The sequence below is a fragment of the Paralichthys olivaceus genome, chromosome 10 (assembly GCF_024713975.1).
Source record: "Paralichthys olivaceus isolate ysfri-2021 chromosome 10, ASM2471397v2, whole genome shotgun sequence".
Taxonomy (NCBI): domain Eukaryota; kingdom Metazoa; phylum Chordata; class Actinopteri; order Pleuronectiformes; family Paralichthyidae; genus Paralichthys; species Paralichthys olivaceus.
Window position 1 is genome coordinate 18,021,446 of NC_091102.1, and position 25,428 is coordinate 18,046,873.

General features: G+C 40.2%; 2 protein-coding genes across 4 annotated transcripts in view; one reads left to right on the top strand and one right to left on the bottom strand.

Annotated features, from left to right (window-relative positions):
• The window catches only part of tmem163a (transmembrane protein 163a), a 55,687-nt gene extending 37,240 nt beyond the window's left edge, over positions 1-18,447 (bottom strand). Inside the window, exons 1-2 of the mRNA XM_020089837.2 lie at positions 17,895-18,447; positions 10,118-10,237 (exon numbers count right to left, since the gene is read on the bottom strand). Of these exons, the coding sequence (XP_019945396.1) occupies positions 10,118-10,237; positions 17,895-18,102 (328 nt within the window). The 5' untranslated portion in view covers positions 18,103-18,447. The remainder of the gene's footprint in view (positions 1-10,117; positions 10,238-17,894) is intronic.
• On the top strand, positions 18,314-24,730 carry acmsd (aminocarboxymuconate semialdehyde decarboxylase). 3 transcript variants are annotated; one of them, XM_069532872.1, is made up of 10 exons: positions 18,314-18,450; positions 21,654-21,698; positions 22,169-22,265; positions 22,348-22,397; positions 22,674-22,910; positions 23,047-23,140; positions 23,622-23,717; positions 23,872-24,044; positions 24,227-24,325; positions 24,536-24,730. In XM_069532872.1, exons 2-10 carry the CDS (start codon positions 21,696-21,698, stop codon positions 24,596-24,598), a joined length of 912 nt encoding a protein of 303 aa, XP_069388973.1. In that variant the 5' UTR covers positions 18,314-18,450; positions 21,654-21,695; the 3' UTR covers positions 24,599-24,730. The 3 variants fall into 3 exon arrangements, with proteins under 3 accessions (XP_069388973.1, XP_019945405.2, XP_019945406.2); XM_020089846.2 differs by lacking the exon at positions 18,314-18,450 and adding an exon at positions 20,176-20,376; XM_020089847.2 differs by lacking the exon at positions 18,314-18,450 and adding an exon at positions 20,211-20,376 and having other exon boundaries at positions 21,803-22,265.
• The last annotated feature ends 698 nt before the right edge of the window (positions 24,731-25,428 follow it).

Genomic DNA, 25,428 nt, shown 5'->3' on the forward strand with positions numbered 1-25,428 from the left:
TGACCCTTTTCCACTACACTATTCTACATTGTTTCCTGTTGTTTAAGTGCAGACCCTGAAACAATCATCTATCTAAGGAATGGACCCTGAGCACTGAGCAGGAACTTGCATGTGGAGGAAATTCATTACACATTCTGAGGAGTTATCTGTGACAAGAGTATCTGTGATTTGATCCGCTGTGTTTAAAATTGGCGTGAGTGTAATTTGTGTTTAGCAACTAGGGATTCAGGGCAAATTATCTGAACAGCCATCCAGTTTGAACACACGTTTTGACATAATACTGGGTTCCTCTTCTGGCAGCTGGGAGATAAGTAGAGAGGAACAGGGTGGCATTTTACATCTGGGCTTAAAACCAGTAATTGAGGAAGACACCATGGTCATTGAAATGGTTCTCTAGGAATTGGAATTAAAAAAAGAATATATCAAATCCAGCTAATGGCTTATTGGTTGACTGATCTTTAGAGGCTTACATCCATTGTCAGTTTGCTGTTCTGGGTTAACTGTCGACAAAAGAGTCATAATTATGTCACAGACAAAAGTGTAGTTGTCCTGTATTTTAACTTTAACATGTTTGGATATTTACACACCAGGAATATATCAGAAGAAAATAAAAATCACCTTCTACACTGAGTCTTAATACAAGTTATATAACTGCTAATGGTCCAGGTGACAATTATTAGGCATCAAGTTACTGCAGTTTGCCGCTCTCTGTCCTGTTATCTGCTCTGTAGCTGTGTTTCAATTCAGAGGCCTTATCCTTCAGACGATGCAGTCTACCGTAGCAGGTGGTCTTCGTGGAGCCAGGTAGATGCGAAGGCAGAATCGAAATGAGACGTCTGGTCCACAGAGGATTTCTGTGATCTACATGACCACCTTGTCCCGTCCTTATTGCTGTTGCCTAGCAACAGAGCTGAAGTTGGACATGACTGGAGAGTTTTAACGTTCGTTTTTTAAATTGTGTACTGTTAGCTGGCCGGTTAAGTTATTGCTTAATTAGTGAAGTGCAATGAATCCTGGGACAGGCTGAGCTGCAAAGGATCAACCTTTAGGAAATGGGAAACATAATTTCTCAGGATGGAAGGAGGCATGTATCGGCCGCATTAGAAAGAGCCTTCAAAATAGGACAGTCTAGTTGGGACACCGTGATCCAATCTTTCGTCAAATGCAGCCTCCTCAGGATGAAGTTCCTGAATTGACGCAGCTTGTTTCGCTCCTACCGGAGCTCCCACCTCCCGATCAGTGCCTGAAATCAACTTTTCTCCTGGTCTCTACAGTATAAAGACCCTGCTCAACACACCATCTTCATTCAATCATCTGATTATCTACAGTGGTAATCGTGAAATGACTAACATTACAAATATTGATTCTTGACGTGTTTTAAAGAAAACTAACCCCTTGTTTTCCTATGCTTCATGTCCCCCAACCTACAATCTTAATTCCTGGGGTTCGCCCTGAAGACAGCCTTGTCAACTGATTCAAGATCGTCTGTCTGCCACTCTTCTAACCCCTAAGTTTTATTGTTTTATTTTATTGTATTTTATTAATAAACACTTTTTGGAACTGCCTCTGCAAACTGGGTCCAGTTTCCTGTTTTACACACACAACAAGAGAAATAGTATGGAAAGTAGATTGACATTGGGCATTGAATGTTCTTTAAAAAGAGGAGGTTGCTTCATAATGAGGTAAAAGCAACAAAAGCAATCTGTGCAGCATCAGTCACGCTTTACCCTGCTCAGTGCAGTGATGAATGAAGTGAAGCACTGGTGAAACTAATGAACAGCTAATGAGGATGTGTCTCGGTGAATGTCTAAATATCACATTTGTCTCTGATAAAGTCCTGCTGCTTTGGCTTCAAATATCCCTGCAGAAATTCACATGCTGCTAGTGTCTGTTCAGAGTTCATTTTGTGCTCATATTTAAATAATGGTTAACCCCCTAATACCTGTAGACATTAGCAAAGACAAACGCCCCATTAATGCTCAATTCAACATGCAGGCAGTGGACATAAACAACCTGTCGATCTTCCTGAAACATATTGTTATGGTTAAGAAATAGGTTTAGCTCTAAAAGATACTGCATAAATACAAGAAACCTGTATTGTTGCTTAGTAATATTTAGGAGTAACCAACAGATTGAAATAAAAAGCCTGCTGACTGCTGCTTAAAACATAATGACACACAATGACCCCTTGGACCAGGAGATTAGGTTTTATCTGATGATTACAATCGGCAGGTAATCACAGAAATGCTGCACATCTGGACAATCACACAGAAATAGATACTGTGCAATAGTAAAGCACTAACACAAATTAATAAAGCTACTGGCAAGAAAAACGGCTCAAGGCTCAGTGGAAATGAATGAAGAGAAACAACAACAGAACGTAAATAAATTTGATTTCTAAATCCAACACCAGATAGCCTGGCTCCTTCTCCCTGCTGGCAGCTTGGTGTGTTACCAGTAAAAATAGACCGCACAGCAGCAGTGGAGGGAAAACAAATGAATAAATTATTTTGTTTATACCCTGAGACAGACAGTAGGTGGGGGCGAGGGAGGAGTTGGGTGTGTGACAAAGGTGCAGGGAGGGAGGGCTGGAGGTAAAATGAAGATGGGAAGTGGATGCTTAAGAGGGAGGGGGCTTGGAGGGAGAGGAAGGGAAGTCAGTGTTGGAGAGAGGAATTGGGGGTGGGAGCAAAGCACAGAGTGAGGTAGAAGTAGAGCGAGGAACGGGGGGTTCAGGGATATTGGTGAAGAGAATGCCCAGAAATGACGAATGGCCTGCAGATGCCACTGTACAGCTGAATGCAAACACCTCCATTGTGTACACGCTACTTTCTGTGCATCATTAGTTTAATTTGTTTCGCCGTAGCTGTGTAATGCTTTCAGATCCAGCAAACGAGAGAGTGAAAACAGGAGTCATCATCTCTAACGACCACGGATGAATACTGATCATATTACAGCGCTTCATCACAGTCAATTGAAAGGCGTGACACGAAGAATTATCATCCTTTGACCTGTCATAGCTGCAGAAATCTTCTGTCTCCAACACAAATGTTCATTCTTTTAGTGGATCTTCATTCATGGTGTGCATGGCAATCTAACACAGCACTCTAAAAAGCTTTTATTTCACAGATAAGACAGATAAGTTTTAGCTAGCTCTATTTTTTGAACTGTCAATAAACTGTGTAAAAAGACCTCACTTAACAAAGCAGTACTGTAAGAGGTCTCTGAGTGTTTCCCACAGCCTCAAGTTTGTTTGTTCCGTCATTACAGGACATCTATCTTTAAAATGGGTCACACATCTCAAAAAAGTTTAAAGAGGCCAAAAGCGATGTTCTAAAAACAGCTAGGTGCTGTCTCCTCTCAAACAGTAGGATGGAGCAAATTTGTCGTGGTCTATTTTCTGTCACAAATGAATAAACCATGTAAATACCAAAGAGACGAAGACAACAAAAACTAGAATGGTCCTCATAGAGTGCATACCTCTGTTGAGTGGCACATGAGGGCTGCGTGTAGTGGTTGTCTGTTGTTCACTGTTAATGAACGGTGTATACGCATCTTTCAGACCCAATTTAGTGTGTATGCCACTTCTCACCCTCTTCGCATAGTTGGGATCTATAAAAACAAACTTGACGGGAGAATGTGCTCACTTGTATAACAAACTTTAACCCATGCACACAAACATTTTGGAGACGGGAATGCAGATGTGACGAGGTGAATTGAAGCTAGATAGATATTGATCCACTTCATCATTATCATTAAAAGCAACAACATTATTTGTGCTAACAGAAAATCACAGTTGAAAACATAACCAATTTGGCAGATGTAGAAAAAACGATAAAGTATTCTTTCAAAATCTGGACCGAAATGCTAAAATACCCACATGACACTGCTCGACATTCCCACCAAATTTCTCACATGACTGTGATTTGTGTGTGGATATTAATCTAGATTTGTATCTCCACTATGAAGATAAAGTATGACGTTATTAAAATACTTGTATTAGGTTATGTATTATTTCAGGATGCAGCAGTCACTGGCTTATGCGTGAATGGAGAAAACCAGAGCCAAACCTGTGACGTGGTCTCCAAGATAAACAAAGGGTTCGCTTGTCCCCTCCTAAATACATGTCCAATGGGGTTTTTAGTGTGAAAGTTGCATCACACAGCTACTTTTTAATACACTTAGCTCTTCCTATCTACAGCTGCAGAGTTGTAGCTCACATATCCATGAAGAGATGGTTTATTTATAACTATGTTGAGCTTTTACTCTATGCATCTAGGTTAAATCTGTGTAATTACAGCTCTACTGCAGAGACAGAGGGAACGAGAGAGCAAACTTCCTCTTTCATCCTACTGTGTCATTGCGTAATAATTTCTCCTCATTTCTCACTGGTCTAATTTCCATCTTTCCATTTCCCAATGTCGCACCAAGACTGGCTTCCGCTTTTATGCTCCCAACTTCTTATCCTACTTCTTTTAAATATTTTGATTCCCATCAGTGTCACACCATGGACAAAGAACAGTGCATTTGACCACGACTCAAAGACATTGTGTTTCATGCCACTTTGTGCCACTTGTGTCAGATAAGACCCTGGTCTGCAGGCAAGACCCCATAGCCTGCTACTAGAGGACTAGAGCAGGATTTTTAGGAATGGGCCCCATTTTTTTTTTCTTGTGCAAAATGACACAAGCATGTTGGTGTCAAAGGTTTAACACTGTTCCACAGATCAATAGTTGGCAGTCGAGGCGACTATAGCAATTTCATATTGTTGAAAAAATTGTCTTTGGTGAGAAAGGGAATATATTTTACACACTGATGAGGCCTCAGTCATACACACAGTGTGCTTTGCTCAGAAACACTGGGCATAAACAAAATCTTAAAATCCACACAAACCTTGATTTGAACGCAGCCTTTAATTCATTTGTCAAAGACTCATGTAGGGGTGGAAATTCTATTTGAAAATAAAATGCTATAACTTGTTAAGAAAAGCTTATATTTTATATTTCACTAGGACTATGAACAGGAGAAAGTAACACAAAATTAAAGGAGATATGTCTAAAAACTGCAGATGATGTTAACATAACATAATACAACAGTGGCACAAATGCAGTAGTGCATATAAATACCAGGTCTCAATTATCTAAAGTATTGTCTCAGACATTTCTGATGACTCGCTTGCTAGCGTCTGGCTATCATCTGGCTATCATCTCTGCTTCAGTCATGCATGTCTCTCTCCGACTGAAGAGTCCAGGCATGGAAAGCAAGAGCATGGGCAGGGTGCACGCAGACAGGCAGGTTGGTGAGTGACAGACAGGTACGGCAGCCAATCATTTCATTCAGTCCTGTTTATTAGAGTCCTGCGAGGGCCACAGACAATGGCTTCATCTTATCAGATGACTTAATTAATCAGGACGTGAAAGAGGATTTCAACAAATGTGATCAAAAAGTGTTTCAGAAACAATTCACCAATTTCAAAAGACAGCTGTTCATTTTGTCCTTCAACTCAGACAAGAAACAAGATCCCCTCTTTCTTCAGCACTTCAGTTGAAAGATATGTCATCTGGTGGTTTCCTGTTTGTCCATCACATTTGTCAATATTTGTCTAATTACTCCTTTACACACTGGCTGCTAGTTAAAAGGCACAGTGACCTCTCTTCTAGTGTGGTCTCTGCCCTCTCTCTGAGCCTGATCCGTCGGAAAGAGCCTCGCAGGCTTGTGCCTCTTTTACGGGTGAATGGCTTGAGAAGAGCACAAACCTTGTGTTTCTCAGGGAAAGTTGAGTGCTAACACAGAGCAGCCTTTCATGACCAAGACATTCACGAGTCAATTCAATTGAAAAACAGGGGAAGAATCGGATCGGCCTTGAATGCTCATCCCTTTTAAATGTTAAACCTCTGGTTTCTGACTTTTTTTTCCGTTAAAGAGAGAAAAAGGAACACAAGAAGGTATAAGGTAGAAGAAAAATTGAGCCATGGCCAAAGAAATATAGAATACGAAATATAAGAGATTTTTTTCCTCTGATTTATTCAACTGTACTGGAGGAAAACTCCTAAAAGCTATGAGTGCGATAAAGTGGACAGCTTGATAGAATCTAGTCATCATCTTACTTTGCATAAATTAGAGTAGAGAAAAAAAACATGATGGAAAAAAACATAAAAAGGAGGTAAAGAAAGCAGAGGCTAAAGAAACAAGCTGACGACACGCTGAAGATAAAAGATGGAGGAGAGAGGGTGAGAGAAAGTAGGGCACAGGCAGGAAGGAAACAGCATGCTGGTGTTCTTTAAAGTTGAGCCATCACAATCACTGAATCTGCCAGAGCCCATCCAGCCTCGTCCCCTGGCGCCGTCGCAGCTTCCTGAGCTACACTCCACATCTCCATATTCCAGCCATCTCTCACTCTCTCTGGTCCCTTCTGCCAAGATGTCCCCTCTCTCTCTGCCCTTTTGTCTTCCTCCCCCCTTTCTTTGCTGGGTGGCGACAGGGCAGGGAAGCGTTTCGTTCATTTATTCATTTCCTAACCCAGTGCCCCTGACCCGTCCTTCGGGAGGCTGCAGTTATGTCTGGTGGCGAGGAGCTCGTCAGCACATCCCTGCACCCACATCCCTCCTTCCACTTCCTCCCTCTTTGAGTCCCAGTAGTATTTTTGTGGGTCATCGTGTTCCTGTATTTAAGTCTCTGTGTTGACAATCTTCACACACACCCACATTCCCAACTACCCTTTGCAGTATGCTTTTGTGCTTTCTTGCACTGGTTTGACTTGCAAAATATGTGTGTTTGTGTATGCATATATATCTCCTGAGAGATTTCATTCATGCCAGCTGTTTTGTTCAAGTTCCTCTGGAGTTTCATATGAAGAACTTGTGAGAGCCTTATCCAGACCCCACACTAGAAGACAATCGGGCAGACTTCAGGCCCATTTCATCACTTCTGACAATCACAGGGACGTTGTTGATTCACTTGTGAGGGGTTTAAAGATGAGTCTCACCAATTTTAAATACAACCTCGGACAAGACCAGTTAAGATCACATCAGGGAGGACAAGACCAGATTAGATCACATTAGGGAGGACAAGACCAGATTAGATCAAATCGCGGAAGACAAGACCACATTATGTCAGATCATATAAAACAAGATATGTCTTTAGCTTCTCCAGACTGTAAAGGAAAATAGCAAAATTGCTGGTCCCAATGCCAAAGTAAAATCCAATTCAATCTAATCCATATAGTTAAACGAACTTTACACATCAAGACAAATGAAGGAAGTCAAAAACGAGGGCTTGATGCCCAAATGTTTCTCACTTTTTTCAAGGTTTCATACTAATAATCGTGCCATGATAATAAAGTGCTAAAAAAGGAGTTCCATGAAGCATTTGACCTTTTATTATTATATACTTATTAGAGCAGCTTTAACTAAAGCAAAGATTGAATATATTAATATTGAACGCTGTGTGGCTGAATAATTACTGAAGGTGGCATATTTGGACAGAATTCATTTGGCTTTTTTCTAATGATTGTTGGCAGGTTATTTGTCATTCATTATGTTTGGAGCATACTCCTTCAAATAAAGCAGGGTTTTATTTTGGATTAGAAAACTGTGACTTTTGACCAAATGTTATGTTATAGAGTCCCTCTCTTTGGTAATCGGCCTCTTTGCTTTACAAAACAAGTTTATGCTTCATCACCTAATAAGCATGACACAAAAAAGACAACATTGTGACTGGAAACTGAGACTTAACCAGGCGTGACGAAACCACATCCCCTTTTCCACTCCAAACAGTGAGGTTGTGAGGAGCGCCTGCACATCATAAGACAACAACACGTGTGTTGAAAAGCTCCATCACGCTTGTTGCTGAAACTTCACAATGACACAGCATGTCGTCGTCTGAACAACCTCAAGACTGCATGACTAGGCTGAGTCCAACAGAAGAACAAATCCCTTTTGCTCCAGAGCCGAGGTTGTGTATCAATGAAAACCTGTTTGCCACGCACGCACCAAGAGACCCTTCATTAACATCAGATTTGAATTATCAAACACATTCTGCTCAGACATTATGAAAGCTCCTCTGAGGGTGAATCTGAATAAAGAATGAAAATTAGATATCTACAAATCTGTAGCTGATTTATCCTAACCATGATTAGTTGACATGGTTATGAAACAATTACATTTATATTCAAGGAATCAATTAAATAACAGGACATGAATTTGACCAGAAGGAGGAGTCTCTGCTGTGAGGCTACAAAGTTCACACATCAAACTTCTTCACAATTTCACAGCATTTGCTGTTGCTTTCTGCCACGATTTCCCCAAATCTGTGTCCTCTGTGGTTTCACTTGGATTTAAGTGTTGTTGATTGCTTAAATCATTCTTATTTGCCTCGACAAAGGCATCTGCTGATGAGCCTACAGTTTTCCTTTGTGTCACAAGATGTAAGAGCATGAATCAAATTTTCTGCATTGAAACTATAAAAATTCCGCCTCTACCAGAAAAGAATAGTGCTGCTCAGTTCCCCCTTTTGACCTCCTCAGCTTCGGAGATGAATCGTGATTCGTTCAGTTGCTTTCTCTGGACAGCTGACCAAGTCAGTATGGGTCAAAGGCAAATGCTGTTTGTCGTCATACTGCCTGATAAGATGATTACTCGTTTATTATATGTTGATTTCAAATTAGTGACAGTTTACGTGTTCAAAAGTGACATTTAGTTTTCCGCAATTCCATAACTGAGTTAGAAAAGTGAAAAACAAAAACATTTGGTCACACTGTTATAATCAACTCACAGCGTGTCCTCGATGAACTGGTTCCACCGAATCAAATCCCTTAATGTTTTTTTCATGTGCCTTTTTTGGTAGTTGCATACAAGTTTGTGATCTAAACCTCCTTTCCACTCTTTGGTCTTTAAATACATTTTTACTACATTCAGATGATTTAATTATCTTATCATTAGAAATGAACAACTCTAACAAGCTATTACTTAGAAGAGTTATTTTGAGTTTGATCAAAATGTATGATTAGTTAGGGTTTGCTTGTTAAATTCTAAATGCGGCTTTTGTGGCACTAAACCTACACATAGTAATAATAAACATTACAAATATAAACTATAGCAACTGCTTTTCATATATAGTGTTGTGCCGGTTCTTGCCTGTTTGGAATGGGCAGTTCTCTTGCCTTGTGTTAATGCTCCGTAGCTACTTCAGAATTATTCCATGTCATTAGTGAGTCCTCCTCAAACAGTTCAACAATAAACTGTCACTTTATATTGTTTGTGTGCTGGACGTTGTGTGCAGAGCTTTTTATAAACAGTCTATGGTGCAGAGTGAAGTTAGAAAACTTTGTGTTCATCCTACCTGGTTTATCTGCAATGAAGGTTTTATAGTCAGTGTTCTTGAAACTTTTACTGTTCACGTGTGTGGCATATATACAAGTTTGATTGATTTACTGAACTACAGTTTTTTTTTATATTACTGGTTGACTATTTCAGTCTACTTGCAATGACTATTTCAGACACAATCTTTGGACCCAAGATCAGAACTTTTCAAAAACAAAACTCTGTAATTCCCCTATATGTATAAAGCATAGCAGCAACAAAATGATCATTGTGCTTGTGCTTTAAAGACAAACTGACAAACGAGAAGTCTGTTAATGTTGTTGCCATGATGGCGATAAGTACCCTTCTCAGGTTAATCCTTCTTTTGTCTGTGTCTTTGTCAGTCCGATAGGGTGAAGTAAAAATAATCAAACTTTCAAAATGATTATGAATATTTATGAATATTGAATGTATCATGTGTCCAAATTGCATCAAACTGGGCTCGAAACAATATGTTTGAACTTGATAAAATGAAAACTCAAACCTCCACAGACAGACAGACATATGTTTGTTGGATTGGTTGGTTAATAGAACAACTCAGACCTTCTTCATCTTCGCCACATTGTAAGACTGGTTTATGATACAACTTACTTCATGTTTCCACAAATGATGACAACATCTCCTCTGAGTCAACAGGGAAGTGAGAAATCAACTGACACTCTACTCGCCATTGAACAGCACAATATTTCAGCAACAAAGTTATTCTACTACACTGCAGTACAAGCTGCCTGTCTATGAACGAGTGTTGAATCTCTTACTGAAAGCTGCCACCGCCAGTATGAGTGTGACCACAATGGAGATCCAGGACACCCAGAGCGCCTTCTTCCTGTAGCTCTGGGCCTCGTGGGGCTTCAGGCGCATGCTGCTCTCGAGGAGACCTGCAGAAACCACATGGAAACTCTGTTATAAAGACAGTTCCTCCTTTGTGTTTCGTCGCACTTGATTTATTTCATGCCTTATTAAGTGATTATATCAACAACTGGTATATGTGGTTATTTGAATTACAAGGCTAAAAGAAGTACAAGGCCCTTCAGTCTTGAGCAATCAATAGTTGGTTTATTGAAACAGGGTTGAAGGTATAAAGCTTGTGAAATTCTGGAGACCCACAGAGCAGTCATGTAAACAGCATTTTCCGATTAGTTTCAAATAAGGTCATATTTGGAATAAGAAATACTCAATTTAAATATAAGAATAGGGATATGCTGTGGCTCAGGAGTACATTTTTTGTCCGGACTTGCCCGAGCATGTGAGAAAACTAACCAAGCCTACTGTTTTCCCCAATTATAGGCTAATGTGTAAAAAAGCTAAGAAGATGGCTGAAGCAACACATGTGAACCCGACCCAAACCCAAACCCATTTCCAATTTTTTGTCGGAACCCAGACTAACAGAGTATACTTAGAGAAAAGAGTTATGCAGCATTTTGGTATCATAATATGTTCTGAAACATGTAACAGGAATATGAATGGTGTATTCTATTAGCAAATTGTATACACACCAAATTCAAAATAATGTTTTATTCATATTAAGGTGAATAGTCAGATTGATGGTGTCAATGTGAACATAGTCTTTAAATTGAAGATCTTGTCAGTTTGAATAATTACATTCTGGCTTCTGGATCAATTACATGAAAATGTGCCCCTTTTAAATTAGAATTCTAAAAAGACCATGAACATCTGGCTCTAAAAGGGCACAATCTGCATTCATTCCTGGGTTAAATTACTCTGCAGGAGTGTGTCTCAGTTACTGCTCTAATCAGCAGGGATGTAACATTCTGATGTCTTACTGAGCACACAGATAGCACAACACACCTACCTGAATATAACTTTCATCAATACCTATATAACAAAGGTCTATCAAGTGTCTGTCATTCTCTGCTCGATTGAAAACAACAACCTTCACTCAGGAGCGAAAATGTAAAACAATTTTATAAATAAATATAATAAATAATGTGACATTTGTCATAATGAATATTTTAATCTTGATATAAATTTGGCCATATCGTCCAGCACTACTGTCAACTTTTCACTTTGTAGAGTTTATTTCTAGTAGGGAAATGTTCTTTTGTAGGGAAATTCTCTCAGTTTGTTCTGAGCCTACTGGGAGGTCAGAGGTCAGGCTCTGCTCAGGACATGTGACTGATTTTAGAAAGATTTTCATGGCACAGGCAGTTGTGCTGAATCCAAATACAAGCTCAGTAGATTTGTCAATGAATAATTATTACTGTTTTGAACATTAATGGAATAATTTGCCATACATCAATCCTCTTATATAATTCTCATCATCTTCAAAGAGAGCACAGAGGTCAGATATAGGGGATTTACACTGAGGTACACAAGACACGTTTGGTGCCTGGGGTCGCTGCAGATTGCAGTAGAACAAGTAGTAGTTCATGGGTGAAGCATTGTACAGAGACAGCTTCTCAGGTTTAACTCGCTTTACTGACACGCAGCAAAACAGCAACAATAATAAAGTTCGAGTGAATAATGCAAACAGTGGAAGGAAGAAGGAGTCGCCCGCAATGCTGAGTGCTTTTCGGGCCAGGCGTGTGTTGTAGGTGTCCTGAAGGGAGGGGAGGGGGGCACCGATGATCCTCTCAGCTGCTCTCACCATGCGCTGCAGGGTCTTCCGGCAGGATGCGGTGCAGCCGCCGTACCACACAGTGAAGCAGCTGGTCACGATGCTCTTGGTGGTTCCACGGTAAAGGTGTGCTGATGGGGACCGGTGCTCTGGCTCTTCTCAGTCTGCAGAGAAGGTAGAGGCGCTGCTGAGCTTTTCCGGCCAGTGATGCGGTGTTGCTGCTCCAGGAGAGGTCCTCACTGATGTGATCACCCAGGAACTTGGCGCTGCTCACTCTCTCCACAGCAGCACTGTTGATGATCAGTGGAGGGTGCTGGGTGGAGGCTCTCCGGAAGTCGACAACAATCTCCTTCGTCTTCTCATCATTAAGAGAGAGATTGTTGCCTCTGCACCACGCGGCCAGTTGGCTCACCTCGTCCCTGTAGTTTGACTCATTGTTGTTGTTGATGAGTCCCACCACAGTAGTGTCGTCCGCAAACTTGATGAAGAGGTTGCTGTTGTGTGTTGGTGTGCAGTCGTGGGTCAGCAGGGTGAAGAGTAAGGCGCTGAGCACGCATCCTTGGAGGGCCCCTGTGTTCATTGTGATGGTGCTGGATGCGTTGCTGCCGACCCGGACTGCCTGTGGTATTCTGGTCAGGAAGTCCAGCGACCAGTTGCAGAGTGAGGTGTTCAGTCCTAGACAGTCCAGTTTCTGTATCAGCTGCTGGGGGATGATAGTGTTGAAAGCTGAACTAAAGTCTAAGAACAGCATACTCACGTAAGACTCCTTAGTGTCCAGGTGAGTGAGAGCTGAGTGGAGGGCTGTGGAGATTGCAAACTGGTAGGGGTCCAGGGAGGGAGGGAGGATGGATTTGATGTGCTGCATGACTAACCGCTCGAAGCACTTTATAATGATTGGGTGAGTGCCACAGGTCGGTAGTCGCTGAAGCACGATGGAGAGGCCTTCTTTGGAACAGGGACGATGGTGGTGCTCTTAAAGCAGATGGGGACAACAGCTTGGCTCAGGGAGCTGTTGAAGATGTCTGTGAGGACATCTGTGAGCTCCTCTGCACAGTCCTTAAGCACACGACCAGGAATGTTGTCAGGTCCTGCAGCTTTGCGAGCATTGATCCTGGAGAGGGACCTCCTCACGCTGGCTGGAGACAGGGACAACACCTGGTCATCTGGAGGGAGTGTTGTCTTCTGTGCAGGGGTGCTGTTGTCAGCTTCAAACAGTCCAAAGAAGTTGTTCAGACTGTTCAGCAGAGTCACAACAGAGACGAGCAAAGCCATACATAAAGCAGATATGATGACCATGAAAGGTGATCGAAATGAACCGTCCTGTTACCTTGAATAAAATTGGGGATTTCTTTAGGCAATGTTGACACAAGTCAACAATATGTATAACACGGGTCTAGTCATTTTGTAGACATTTGAATGAAATATAGTTACATGTAATATCTTTGAACTCCGCCTTTGTCAACCAACCTAAACAACTGTTTCCGGCATATTCCAGCTTCACAGACAAAACAAAGAGTTTTTTACATTTCCTAATGATTCAAAAATCCATGTTTCTGTGTGAGAAGACTTTGCCTGAAGTCACAGACAAAGCAGCCCAGATTCTGAACTGCCTGAAGGTGTACCATTGGCATGAAACATGAGGATGACTCTGCACATTCATGTATTATTTATAAGCCTCAACTTATATATTCAAAAGAGCTTTTAATGCTATCAGTTTTCATTTTTACAGAAATGTATCTCTGGAGTCACCTGTGTTTCTTTTGCGGTTAAAAAAACAGGCAGTAAATTATAGGAATTAATGAGGCGGAAAACTTGTAAGCTTTGAATCGACTGCCAAATGTTTGGGATGTAATCCAGTTATCATATTTGGGAATTTTTTGAGTACTTTAATGTAGTGAAATTCAAAAATATATTTGTATTTGAAGCAAGGTTTTACATAAGAAGAATATTTTTGTGATTTGTTTTGAAGATGGAGATATTTTTTTGTGTATAAAACTGCTTTGGGGGAATTTCCTCTCTGCACCGTGTGCGTCATGGAGAGAGAATTTTTCCATGAACAACTGCCTGATTAAGAGCTGATAAAGTCACATGATTGCCTGTATACTGCTTCTCTTAGGACTCAACTGATGACGGAGTTAGTTTCAGAAGTGCCAAATTGAACAATTTTAAAAGAGAACCACCATGTTTTGGTACTTATAAATTCGGAGCACCCACAAAAAACTCATGGAAGATTTTCAAAAGAATGACACAAATTAGTTAAGTACATTTCCCATAATGCAACCCGCAGCAGTCTTTTAGGCCCTCCCAGCCAGGTAAATTCCCTCGTCACCCCGCAGGGAAGAGAAGAATGAAATGAGGAGTGACAGAGGAAGTCAGGAAAAGAATGTAGGAGAGAATAAAGAAATGAGATGTGGGGAAAGCAGATGAAGAAGAAGAGGAGGTGAGAACAAGAGGAGGAAAGGAGAGCGAAGGTGCCCTGCAGCAGATGTAGCCTCAGGTAATGTGCATTCACATTTTCTCTTTTTACAGGTGAAGTTTACGGTCAGAAGAATCTTAACACTTTTCTTTTTCATTTTGCTTTTCCAGGGATAAATGAGGGGAGAGAGTGAGGGTGTTGTTTCCGGGACAAACAGGAGTAGTAAAATCTCCTACTGTGAGATGATAAAATACTGTATGTACTGGTTGTTTATCCTACAAGGAAAGAAGAAATCTAAAATAGAGTAAATATTGAGATAATTGAAGACCACATTCACTTGACACAATACTCTACAACGCTTTAAGATTATAGTTATGCTGTTTATGCTAAATTATGGCACTACTGTATATTTTGTGACTTAAAATTACATTTTATGTCGCATTTTAATTTGCAGGAATTACAATACAAATAAAGGGTAACCTGTGGTCAGATTACTTGAAAAATAGTGTATTAAGTGGATTTGAAGGGTCTGGTTTCGGATGTGATTAATGTGGTAAATGTCTGGTGTGGATTCAAAGAGGTGAGACAGTGCAAACAGCATCCAGAGGGAGATGATGATGCTCCTAGAATACAATCCCTCACCAGCTTCCTCAACTGTTTTTTAAGAACAGGCGGGCTCTTGCACTCCAAGCAATACGCTACTTCAGCTGACTCTAGTGCACTTCAGACAAAGGTAAAAAGTTATCTGGGTCCCCTTATGAGTCTGTTATGATCAATTTATTTTTATTTAAAATATAGTTTTAAAACTTTTTGATAGAAAAATGCAGAGCTAATGTAAATCTGTGTGCAACTATTTGGGGAAATGTGGTCAAATTTACAGCAAACAAACCTATTAACCTCTTGATTTTCAAAATCTGGGTAATGTGAAGTCATTTAATCCACCTGTAATTGATTTCTTTGAAAACAGGACATCAGAGAAAACTTGTCTGAACATATTTGTGCATTATATTTCTAATGTCCAGGGACAAATTCACGTGGACCAACATGCGAGCCACAATGACACGCTCCCATTCATGGGAGACAACGCTTCTTGTCTTTCAAAAGTTATATCACAATCTTTTATTATTCAACAACAAACAACAATAACGTATTATGTTATTGTATGGTCATGATCTGATAACACTGAATAAGGTGCTATTAGTCATTTTCTGTGGATATTAGCAGACTATACCTGTGTATAGATATGAATATGAATGCAGATAAATGGCCAATTTGTTTTGGTCAATGTTTTCTGCTTCTTTTACTCTCCAACCAAAGCCTACTGAAATGTGATTGATCAAAATAGAAATTGAAACCAGAAGACTTTTGACGCCAAAATTATGTAGAATCTGTCTAAAGACATTAAAACCCAATGCTCGACTTCAACCCTGACCCCATACAGATAGGTGCCATTTCATCTGACTTAGGGAAGAAAAATAAAAACAAGCTTCCAGTCTGATCAATGAAGCATCACTATTATGTGAAGCTTGAGCAAGTTTAATTTCCTGTTGGGAAAAAAAACCTATAACAACCAAATTAATGCACGTTACAGGAGGCCATGGCAGTGAAATGTTGGCCATACTATCCAGGTCAGGATCAGCTGGATTATAACACAAATAAAATTAGACATCCTCCAGTAGAGGTTCCTCAAAAACTTTCAGAGTTAAAACATATTAGATAAACTGGCTGAGCAGCTATGTGTGTGTCTGTATATGTGTGTATGTGTGTGTGTGCACGATAGAGGGAGGGAGTGACACAGCATGGTTAAATCACTTTGCTCACATGATCCAAGGATAGGGATTCAGACAGAAGGCATGTGCTAAACATCTCCTCATACAGCTCTCTGTAACACACACACTCACAGGTTGTGTGGGTGAGTGTGTATATGTGTGTGTGTGTGTGTGTGTGTGTGTGTGTGTGTGTGTGTGTGTGTGTGTGTGTGTCTCCTGACACTTGTCTTTGTCACACCTTTGTTCTCTAAAAATAGTTTAACATCAGCATGTAGCTCCAAAGGCTGAGTACACAGCTCCTGTACACATTTGCAAGAGGTAATCTTAGACTAACTGATCGTGGTCTTCTGATTTGTATAATTACTAAAGGCCATCGGGACCCTGAACTCTGGGATGACTTAACTGCTAACATCAGAAATCTGAAACTGCTTTTCAAATGCATCTTAAAATGTTCTTTTATTAAAAAATAAACCTACTTCTCTGAATGAATCTGAGTGAATTTTAAGTAATTTACCATACCATATAAAATGTTTCTTTTTTTTCATTCAATTTTAATATTTTTTTATTGTTGTTTTATCTTTTTGTAAAGAACTTTGTAACTTTGTTAAGAAAAGTGAAATACAAATAAAGCTTATTATTGTCATGAAGCTTATTATTGTGACCAAACGTTTTTCAGTAGGCAGACTTATTAACTGACATAGCGAAGTAAGAAAGATGTTCAGGTTTGATTAAGGACGCTTTTGAGTTGCATTGGATCCGTGGGTTTTGGAACTTGACCCCTACGAGGGATTTAAAGTCTTTATTGGCCTCTGCTGCTTTTACCATCTGTCTCTCCACATGCATGACTTCACTCATCGAGTTTCAAATGACCACAGCCATTTAATGCATGAGAACATTTTTAACATGCAGACAGAAGAAATCAAACAAAAGGATGAAGCTCTTCATTCCAACCTTGTATTTATGATTTCTTGGGTGGGCACATGGTGTGTAGTTTGAACCCAGCTCTTAGACTTGGCCAAATCCAATTAGTACCATTAGCTGCCATAAAACTTAACACAATAACCATTTCTGTCTTCTCATAACAGGCTCAATCACATAAGTATCATTTATAGGCTACGCTTTAATTAAAGTTTATTTAGCGTCAGCTTGAGTAACACAGTGAACAGCTTCATTACCATGTCACATATCCACTGAAATCAGATCCAGTAAACATACATGTACTGTATTTAATAAACCAAATGAAATCTCTGTATCAACCCGCTCAGTGTTCATTGTATAATAGAGGGCCTCTGATTAATATCCACTGTGGAATGTTTTGGTTTTCTGTATACTAGATGATGAATGGGATTATTTTAGAGGGGGGATCACATATGCACATGTGTTTAAGTTAATGTGGATTTGCACTTGAGGGTTCACATGTGATTAGTATTAGAATTTACCCTTCAAGCAGACTGGGAGCCTCATGGGTGCAGGTTCTAATGGGCAGTTAAAATGAGTGGATAAAATACAGGGGATAAAATTGAAGGGAAGTATAAGAATGAATGAACGAATGGATGAGGGAAACTATTTAACAGCTCTCGATCCTGCTGATGTCAGACTATCATAAATAATTAAAGTAAGAGCAGCCTAAAAATATCTTACAGGGGTAAGAAATAGGCTACCACTTCCATCCCTCCATCCTTGCATCCCTCCACCCATCACAGGTTCACATCCATAAGTTTGTTTTTTAAAGTCACACCCAAACAGAGATGACTAGAGCTGGATGAAGTTACCTTCCCCCTCCACGCTGTCTGTGATTTTCATCTCCTGGCTGGTGGTGTAGGGCTCGGGCTGACCGGGGCTCTTGGCTTGCGGCTGGTGGTGGTTCTGGTGGTGGTGGTTGTTGAAGCCATCCGGGGCACACTGGCCGTTCCGCACCGTGGCATCCACTATAGTCGAGTCCGGGACGGGGTAGGACTCTTGGGTGGATGGGTCTGTCATTGTTGCAGTTGTTTTTGTTGACAGGCTCAGAGTGCAGATGACTGGAGAAGATTAAAAAACAAACTAACTAAGAGACAGGATTGATTCACACCGGTCCGCAGGGCGCAGCAGCCATCCAGCGCGTCCGGCAACAAGCCACCGGTGTCGACTCAGTTGCGCAGGGGAGGAAGATGAGAGATGGCGATGAGGGAGGATGGGGGCCAGAGGGTCGCTCTCTCCGGCATCAGCAACAAACAACAAGAACAACTCCGTCCGTGATGAGTGAGATCTGCGAGGAGGCGGCTGTGTATTTAACCAGAGAGCCGCTTGGAGACGCTTCACGGTTTGATGCTGCGATAAACTGCTGAGGTGTGCTGAGAACGAGACAGGCGGTGCCAGCAAGTTTTTTTTTTTTTCTGTTCTCCTCCTCCTCCTCTTCCTCCTCATCCTCCTCCTCCCCTTCTCTCCTCCTCTCTCTTATCTCTGCACTTCATCCACTCAGATCTCTGCATGGAAACTATCAAGTTTCACAGTGATAAGCTTTGGTTTATGTCATGTCGTTATCTAATAATGTCACATAAGTACTTTTTATCCGTTTCTTTATCTAATAGTGGGTCGGGCCTGTAGGTGCACATCTTTGTTCATGCTGAATTCGCCCTCAAGTCCGAGAACATCCTGATCGATTATCGACAAATCAGAGAATTCATCTGCCTGCTGCCCCATGCTCACTGGGTTCATTAGTCTGTGACACGAGCCACCAGGGGGCGCCACGGCCAAGGCAGGGCTGTGGGCAGGGAGAAGACCACGTGGTTTTTTCTGTTTTTATTTAGATTTTGTATTACTCAAGAATACGAAATGACTGTCTGTCTGTCTGTGGCATATCTCATGATCCCTTCATCTTATCGGCTTTACACATGGCATGTGTATTTATAATGGCCGAGGAAAGTGCTTTTGTTTTGAAAGGTTTTGAACTTGGGTCTGAGGATTGGTTCGTTGGATCATCAGACCTCTGAAATAGCCTAATGCAATATATGAAAAAAGTAAAAAGTTAAGTAAGTCATTCACATTCATTATATAAAAAAAAATTATATATATATATAAATTATAAAAGCTACACACATGAACAATAATAATATTTTACGAAAGACACTGGCTAAAATCTTCATTGCAGATAAACCAGGAAGGACAAACACTAAGTTTTGTAACTCTGCACCATAGATTTTTTATAAAAAGCTCTGCACACAACGTTCAGCACGCAAAGAATAAAAAAGTGAAAGTATGTTAAAACTATTTAAAGAGGACTCACTAATGACAAGGAATAATTCTGAAGTAGCTCCGGAGCAACAGCACTACAGAACAGAACATTCTAACATGCAGGTTTAGAATGAGCCCTGCACTAGTTGATGATAAAACACTAACCAGCGGCAGAATCAACCAGCGTCATGCAGCTCTGCAGGTTTTGTCATTCATTTGTACATTCCCAAATTCCTGGGTTTATTTACTGTACATTTTCCTGGCAAAGAGTTTTGCCTTCCTGGCTTTAGGTTTATCTCTCTCTACATTTCAGGACACATTGTCTGTGGTGGACTCCGGGATTATAGGATGTTTTAGCCATTATAACTGTTCATGCTCACCTGAACAAATTTAAAATATTATCTGAACTTGCTGCTTAATGCAACAAAGCGTGGTTTCCAAGTGAATTTACATTTATGTGCAGAATTTCGCCATCTTAATGATAATATTAATCATACAAACAATGACATTGTATTTCCGTGTCCAATCTTCTAGGAGACCAAACAACATATTATTTTTACAAAACAAGACAAACTCTTTGTCAAATCTTTCATAAAAAAAATAAATAATACAAATGTTGCCATCAATTCAGCTGACTATCAGTGACTTTCAGCTGACTCAGCACAACCCAGCAAGGGGCAAAGAAATGTTATACATATTCATGTGTGATTTTCTATAAGTGTCAGTGGTGAGTAAATAATGAAGGCTCGAAGTAACAGCACACGTTTGTTAATATCAGCTATAGGCATTTAAACATCCCTGCCAGACTCTCTGCTTGTTTTATAGATTAGGTAATAAATGACAAGGGTGTCCCAGCAGGCATTAACCTATCGGTCACTGGTTAGAGGCTGAAGGCGGGGAGTGGGTTGGTTGGATTTACGCACATTTAGTGGAAGAATCCTCCTGCAGCAGACTTCTCAAGTTTTCCTCAGAGTAATCACAAGGATGAAGGTTGATATTCACAACCACATTTTACCAAAGGAGTGGCCCGATTTGAAGCAGGTAGGCTCTAGCTCACGCCGGATCAGGGATTTTTTCTTCGTAACAGCTCTAACCTTGGGCATTGACAGCACAGTTTATGGGCTGGAACTAATTTTGTGTGGCTCAGTGGCTTTAAAAACTCACCATTGTATCAGCTGTGTGTCAGGCATAGCAACTTCTTGAATTCATTGCTATTAAATACCAGTAAAATAGACATATCCCGCTGGAGTGTCAGCAAGGAGTTTAACGCCTCACATAAGTCAGTGTTCTCTATGGATGGTTAAACTTTAATCAATAGATGGCAGCGGCCTTGCTCTATCTGATCCTGCTCTTATGGCTCGGTCACTGTGGAGGCCTGGCTCTAGCTAATGATTTCCTACATTTACTGCTGGACTGCAGACAGGAAAGAAAACCTTTCTTTCTGTCTGTACTGCATGTGTATTGCATGTCTGTCCTATCTATCTATCTATCTGTAATTTTGGAGGTTTTGGAGATCATTCTTTTGAATTTAATTGCATTACACAGCCAAACATTTCTATAATTCTTACTTATTTACGCCCTATGCTGAGGTTATACTAAATAACAGAAACACTTATCTGTATAATGCAATAACATTCGAAGCACAAACGACAGCCATCCTAATTATATAGGGTTAATAGATGATCACAGACATAAAATACAGTGTGTTAGCCTACAGAAGACATTACTTATGTTTGGGTTAGTTGAACAAACTGAGATGAAAATACACTTATTTTTTAGTTGCCGGGGTAATACTCAATCTCAGATATAAAGCATGACACAATGGCCATGCATTAACTATATTTTACAGCTGTAGTCTCTGAACCCAAAAAGAGCTAAAGCATCCGTCTCTGTAAAGGACATCTATTTATGTCATCAGGTCAAAATCATGTTTATACAAAGTGGAGAACATCATGATCATTCTTTTATTGAGCTGCGGAGGTCTGAGGTCTCATGATCTTTAAAACAATATTATGATTAGCTTCTTAACCACACTACTGTTAAAATTTGCATTTATATCATTGTAAGCAGTCAGTGAAGACAGAGAGACGGCAGCTGCAGTTGGGATTCCGGGCTGTCGTGTGGAAAGTCCTCTTGAACAAAGATTTAACACAATAAATAGGGACTTTCTAGTGCACAAGGGAAACTGAGCCATCCGGATGTTTACACATATATTTCACATCATGGATTCAATACACCAGATTTGCATTGTAATGTTTGGTACAGTTTATGTCTTTAGTATGCAATATTTAATAACTGCAGTCTTGCATGTGTTTCAGAGGTATGGATATGATGGGTTTGTCCAGCTTCACCACCACTGCATGGTGAGTAAATGCGCAGACACAGAAAGGGCAAAGGTAAAGGAGCCCTTATGCAACTGTACTGTACACTATGCTGGGCACACAGCAGCTTTTTTCCCCGACTGCAGCCCACCCTGTGGACCTGTCAGGCTGGACCTGGCAGCGTGAGCAGCTGCAGAACTCAGCACGTCGTCCCTGCATCAGCAGAGAGATTCACTTCAAACACAGCAGCAACACAGTCTGTCAGCTCAGAGGCCCACTTCAAGCAGAAATCAGCTGAATGAGCCGTCTGCTGCCACCATGTGGTTGTATTTTTGACAAGTTAGAAAAGTCCAAAAGTCGAATGCAGTTTTAATGAGCTTAAAAAAATCTAAATTCTAAGGGTAAAATGGCAAAGAACAAGAGGAAAAATATGCCAAAGTGTCTGGACTATACAGCGGAGACATGGGAGCATGTTAATTGCTGTAAGAGGTGGTGGTAATGTTGTGTTCCAGGGGGAAGCAGATATGATGAAAGATGGGAAGCTGTTCCGAGTGATTCAAGAAAACTGCTGGGATGCAAATGCCCGCATACGAGACATGGATCAACATGGTACATGCACAAAGATGGAAAAAAGTGCTGCAGCTTGTTGTGAGTGATGACTAGAAATTATGTTTCTCTTCCTGATATTCAGGTGTGACAGTTCAAGCCCTTTCTACTGTTCCTGTGATGTTCAATTACTGGGTGAGTGAACGCCAAGTCAGAGCATGGTGGATCAAAAACAGGTAAACAATTACCCACTGAGTGTTGTTTTCTGTGCCCTCAATTGCTGCAGGCTGCATTTGTCTAAATTCAATTTAAAGTTCCATGGTGGCTTGTTGCCTGCAAAGCTGCTTAACTGCCTTTGTTTTCCTTCCGTCACAGAGGCATCAACACAAAGATAAAACAAACGTTACTGAAATGCATTATCGGCTTCCATGAATACATTTACCTGTTTTAAATTTCCTTTATGGGTTACAGGCCAAACCTCATGACACACTGGATCTCAGCGTCATTTTAAATGACAGTTTGGCCCAGACGGTACGTAGCAACCCCAAGAGATTTGTGGGCCTGGGAACGCTGCCCATGCAAGCTCCCGACTTGGCCGTGCTGGAGATGAAGCGCTGTGTGAAGGAGCTGGGCTTCCCTGGGGTGCAGATTGGCTCACACATTAACAACTGGGACCTCAACTCCTCTGAACTCTTTCCCTTCTATGCTGTGAGACGCTGCATATTATCGTATATGCCTATGTTATAAAATAATGTCCCTTGTGACAGTAGTAGCAAATGTGTCCATGTGACCAAAGTTCTCGTTCATGGAAAAATACTTATCTTGCAGTGTGTCCTCCCCACAGGCAGCCGAGGAGCTGGGCTGCTCCATATTTGTTCACCCATGGGACATGCAAACGGATGGGAGGATGGCTAAGTATTGGCTGCCCTGGCTGGTGGGTGAGGGAGATGGAGCAGTGGTGGAAGATTTAAAGTTTCTATAGACTATATAGTAGAAAATAAAAACACCTTTCTTGTTATCTGTTTCTGTGAAGGTATGAAATGAGAAAAACTATAAAAAAAACAATCCAATTGCAAAAATAATAACATTCATTTATACTATATGTTTTATTGTTTTAAAAGCGGTTAAAAGCTCACTTGCACAAGCTGGAATTTTATAGTATTTTTTATTTTTTTATGTTTAAATATTGTGTTTAGCATTTTATTTCTGCTCTTTATATTTTGCTCTTATATTTTATTTTGTGACATACTTTGTAAATCTGGTTTTAAAACGGTTTTGAATATTATTATTATTATTATGGCCAGTGGTGACCAATAAACCTTCATTTGATTTACCAGTAATCCTGTCTTAACAGTAATAAAATATTTAATTATAATGTGAAAATTGAAATGATATTTTTTTGTCTTCTCCATCACAAAGGAATGCCCTCAGAAACAACCATGGCTATTTGCTCGATGATATTTGGAGGTGTCTTCGAGAGGTTTCCTAAACTGAAAGTCTGCTTTGCTCATGGAGGTACAGAAGAGATTACATGTTGCCTAATGTAGAACATTAAAGCTACAACAGAAAGAATATAAGTGCTTCACAACATTCTCACTTCACGAGGTGAAATGAGCCTCTGTGTTGTTGTTTGACAGTAAATATGGACGGTTGTTCATTACGATTACAGGTGGCTCTTTCCCATTTACCATTGGCAGAATTGAACATGGCCACACAGTCCGACCAGACCTGTGTGCAGTCGACAACAAAATCAATCCACGGACATACCTCGGGTCTTTCTACACTGACTCCCTGGTTCACGATCCCATTGCCCTGAAGCTGCTGATTGATGTTATTGGAAAAGTGAGCTCTGTTACGAGTAGTTTGAGCACATCAGGAGTTGTTTCTGGAACACCACATAAACCATACGAAAATGGTGTAGCAGTAATAATTGAAGTCATACAATGCTCTTGTGATGTGGGGAAGAAATCTTTTTTTTCACAGTTGTTCAGCTGGTGACTGTGAAACAAATAACTCTCTTTTAGGAAAAAGTGATGCTGGGAACAGATTATCCATTTCCACTGGGAGAGCTGCAGCCTGGATCACTGATTGAGTCCATGGATGAGTTTGATGAAACACTAAAGGTTATATTATTTCCTCTATAGCTAACACTCTATATCCTAACACGAGTGCTGGAAGTAGAAACAGCTTGTAAGGAACACAAAGATTTCAGCTGAAAAATGCCTACTAGCTCTCAAAAGTCAAAATTGTAAATTAATGTTTGAATGAGTTTTTTGAAATGTTTAAGTACTGTTCCCACTATTCAATCTAATGTGCATCATTTTGTATTGCAGGATAAATTACTGGCTGGAAATGCTCTGGAATTTTTGGGACTGAAACGAGAGCAATTTGAATAACATAAATATCTGAAATAAAACTGCTACACTCAGTGATTCAGTACAAAGGCTTCATTCAGATAGGCATTTTCATAAGATTCAAAACAACCAATCTTGTTGTGGTTTGATATAATAAATTAAGTTTTTTCTGAATCGCCTAATTTGTTTGAATTCAACATAAAACACTGTTACTTCTGAGAAGTACTACTGTGTAAGAATGCATGTGATCACTTTACAATTCAGTTTCACACTGTTAAGATGAATGACATGATTTGGTAGATATCATGCATTATATCCCTGGTTTAGAGACGTTTAATTATGAAATGTGAGTGACCACGAAGCTGAGAGTCACAACACCATACACTACCCCTGGAACAACTGGATTGCTGTCAACAGATAATTTCTTTTTCAAAATTTGATGAGACTAATCACTGTAAAAAATGTGATTATGTGCGTCTTACAATTGACACATGAGTAGAATTGACAATAAAGCTGTCTTTGACTACATGCTCTTGTTCAAAGAAGTCATACATTGATTCCTCTTAACGCTCTTCTCTAACATTACAAAAAAACTCAGCTCATAGAGCAAAAAACTTTTTTGGGGGGTTGCCAACCAGAAAAGCTATATAATCAGGCATTTAGTTGAGAACTTGTTTTCAGTCTGTGGGGGAAATTGCCTGATGAATATACACAATAATAATATAAACCAGTTATTACTCAATTGTTATTAACAGCATTACAAAAATACAACTACAATACATCCCTCAAACATGAAGTTTGAGGGATGGATCAGGGAAGAACCTATTAAAAATGTTTGTGTCCAAACAGAATTATTATCTAACTTCCTGTGA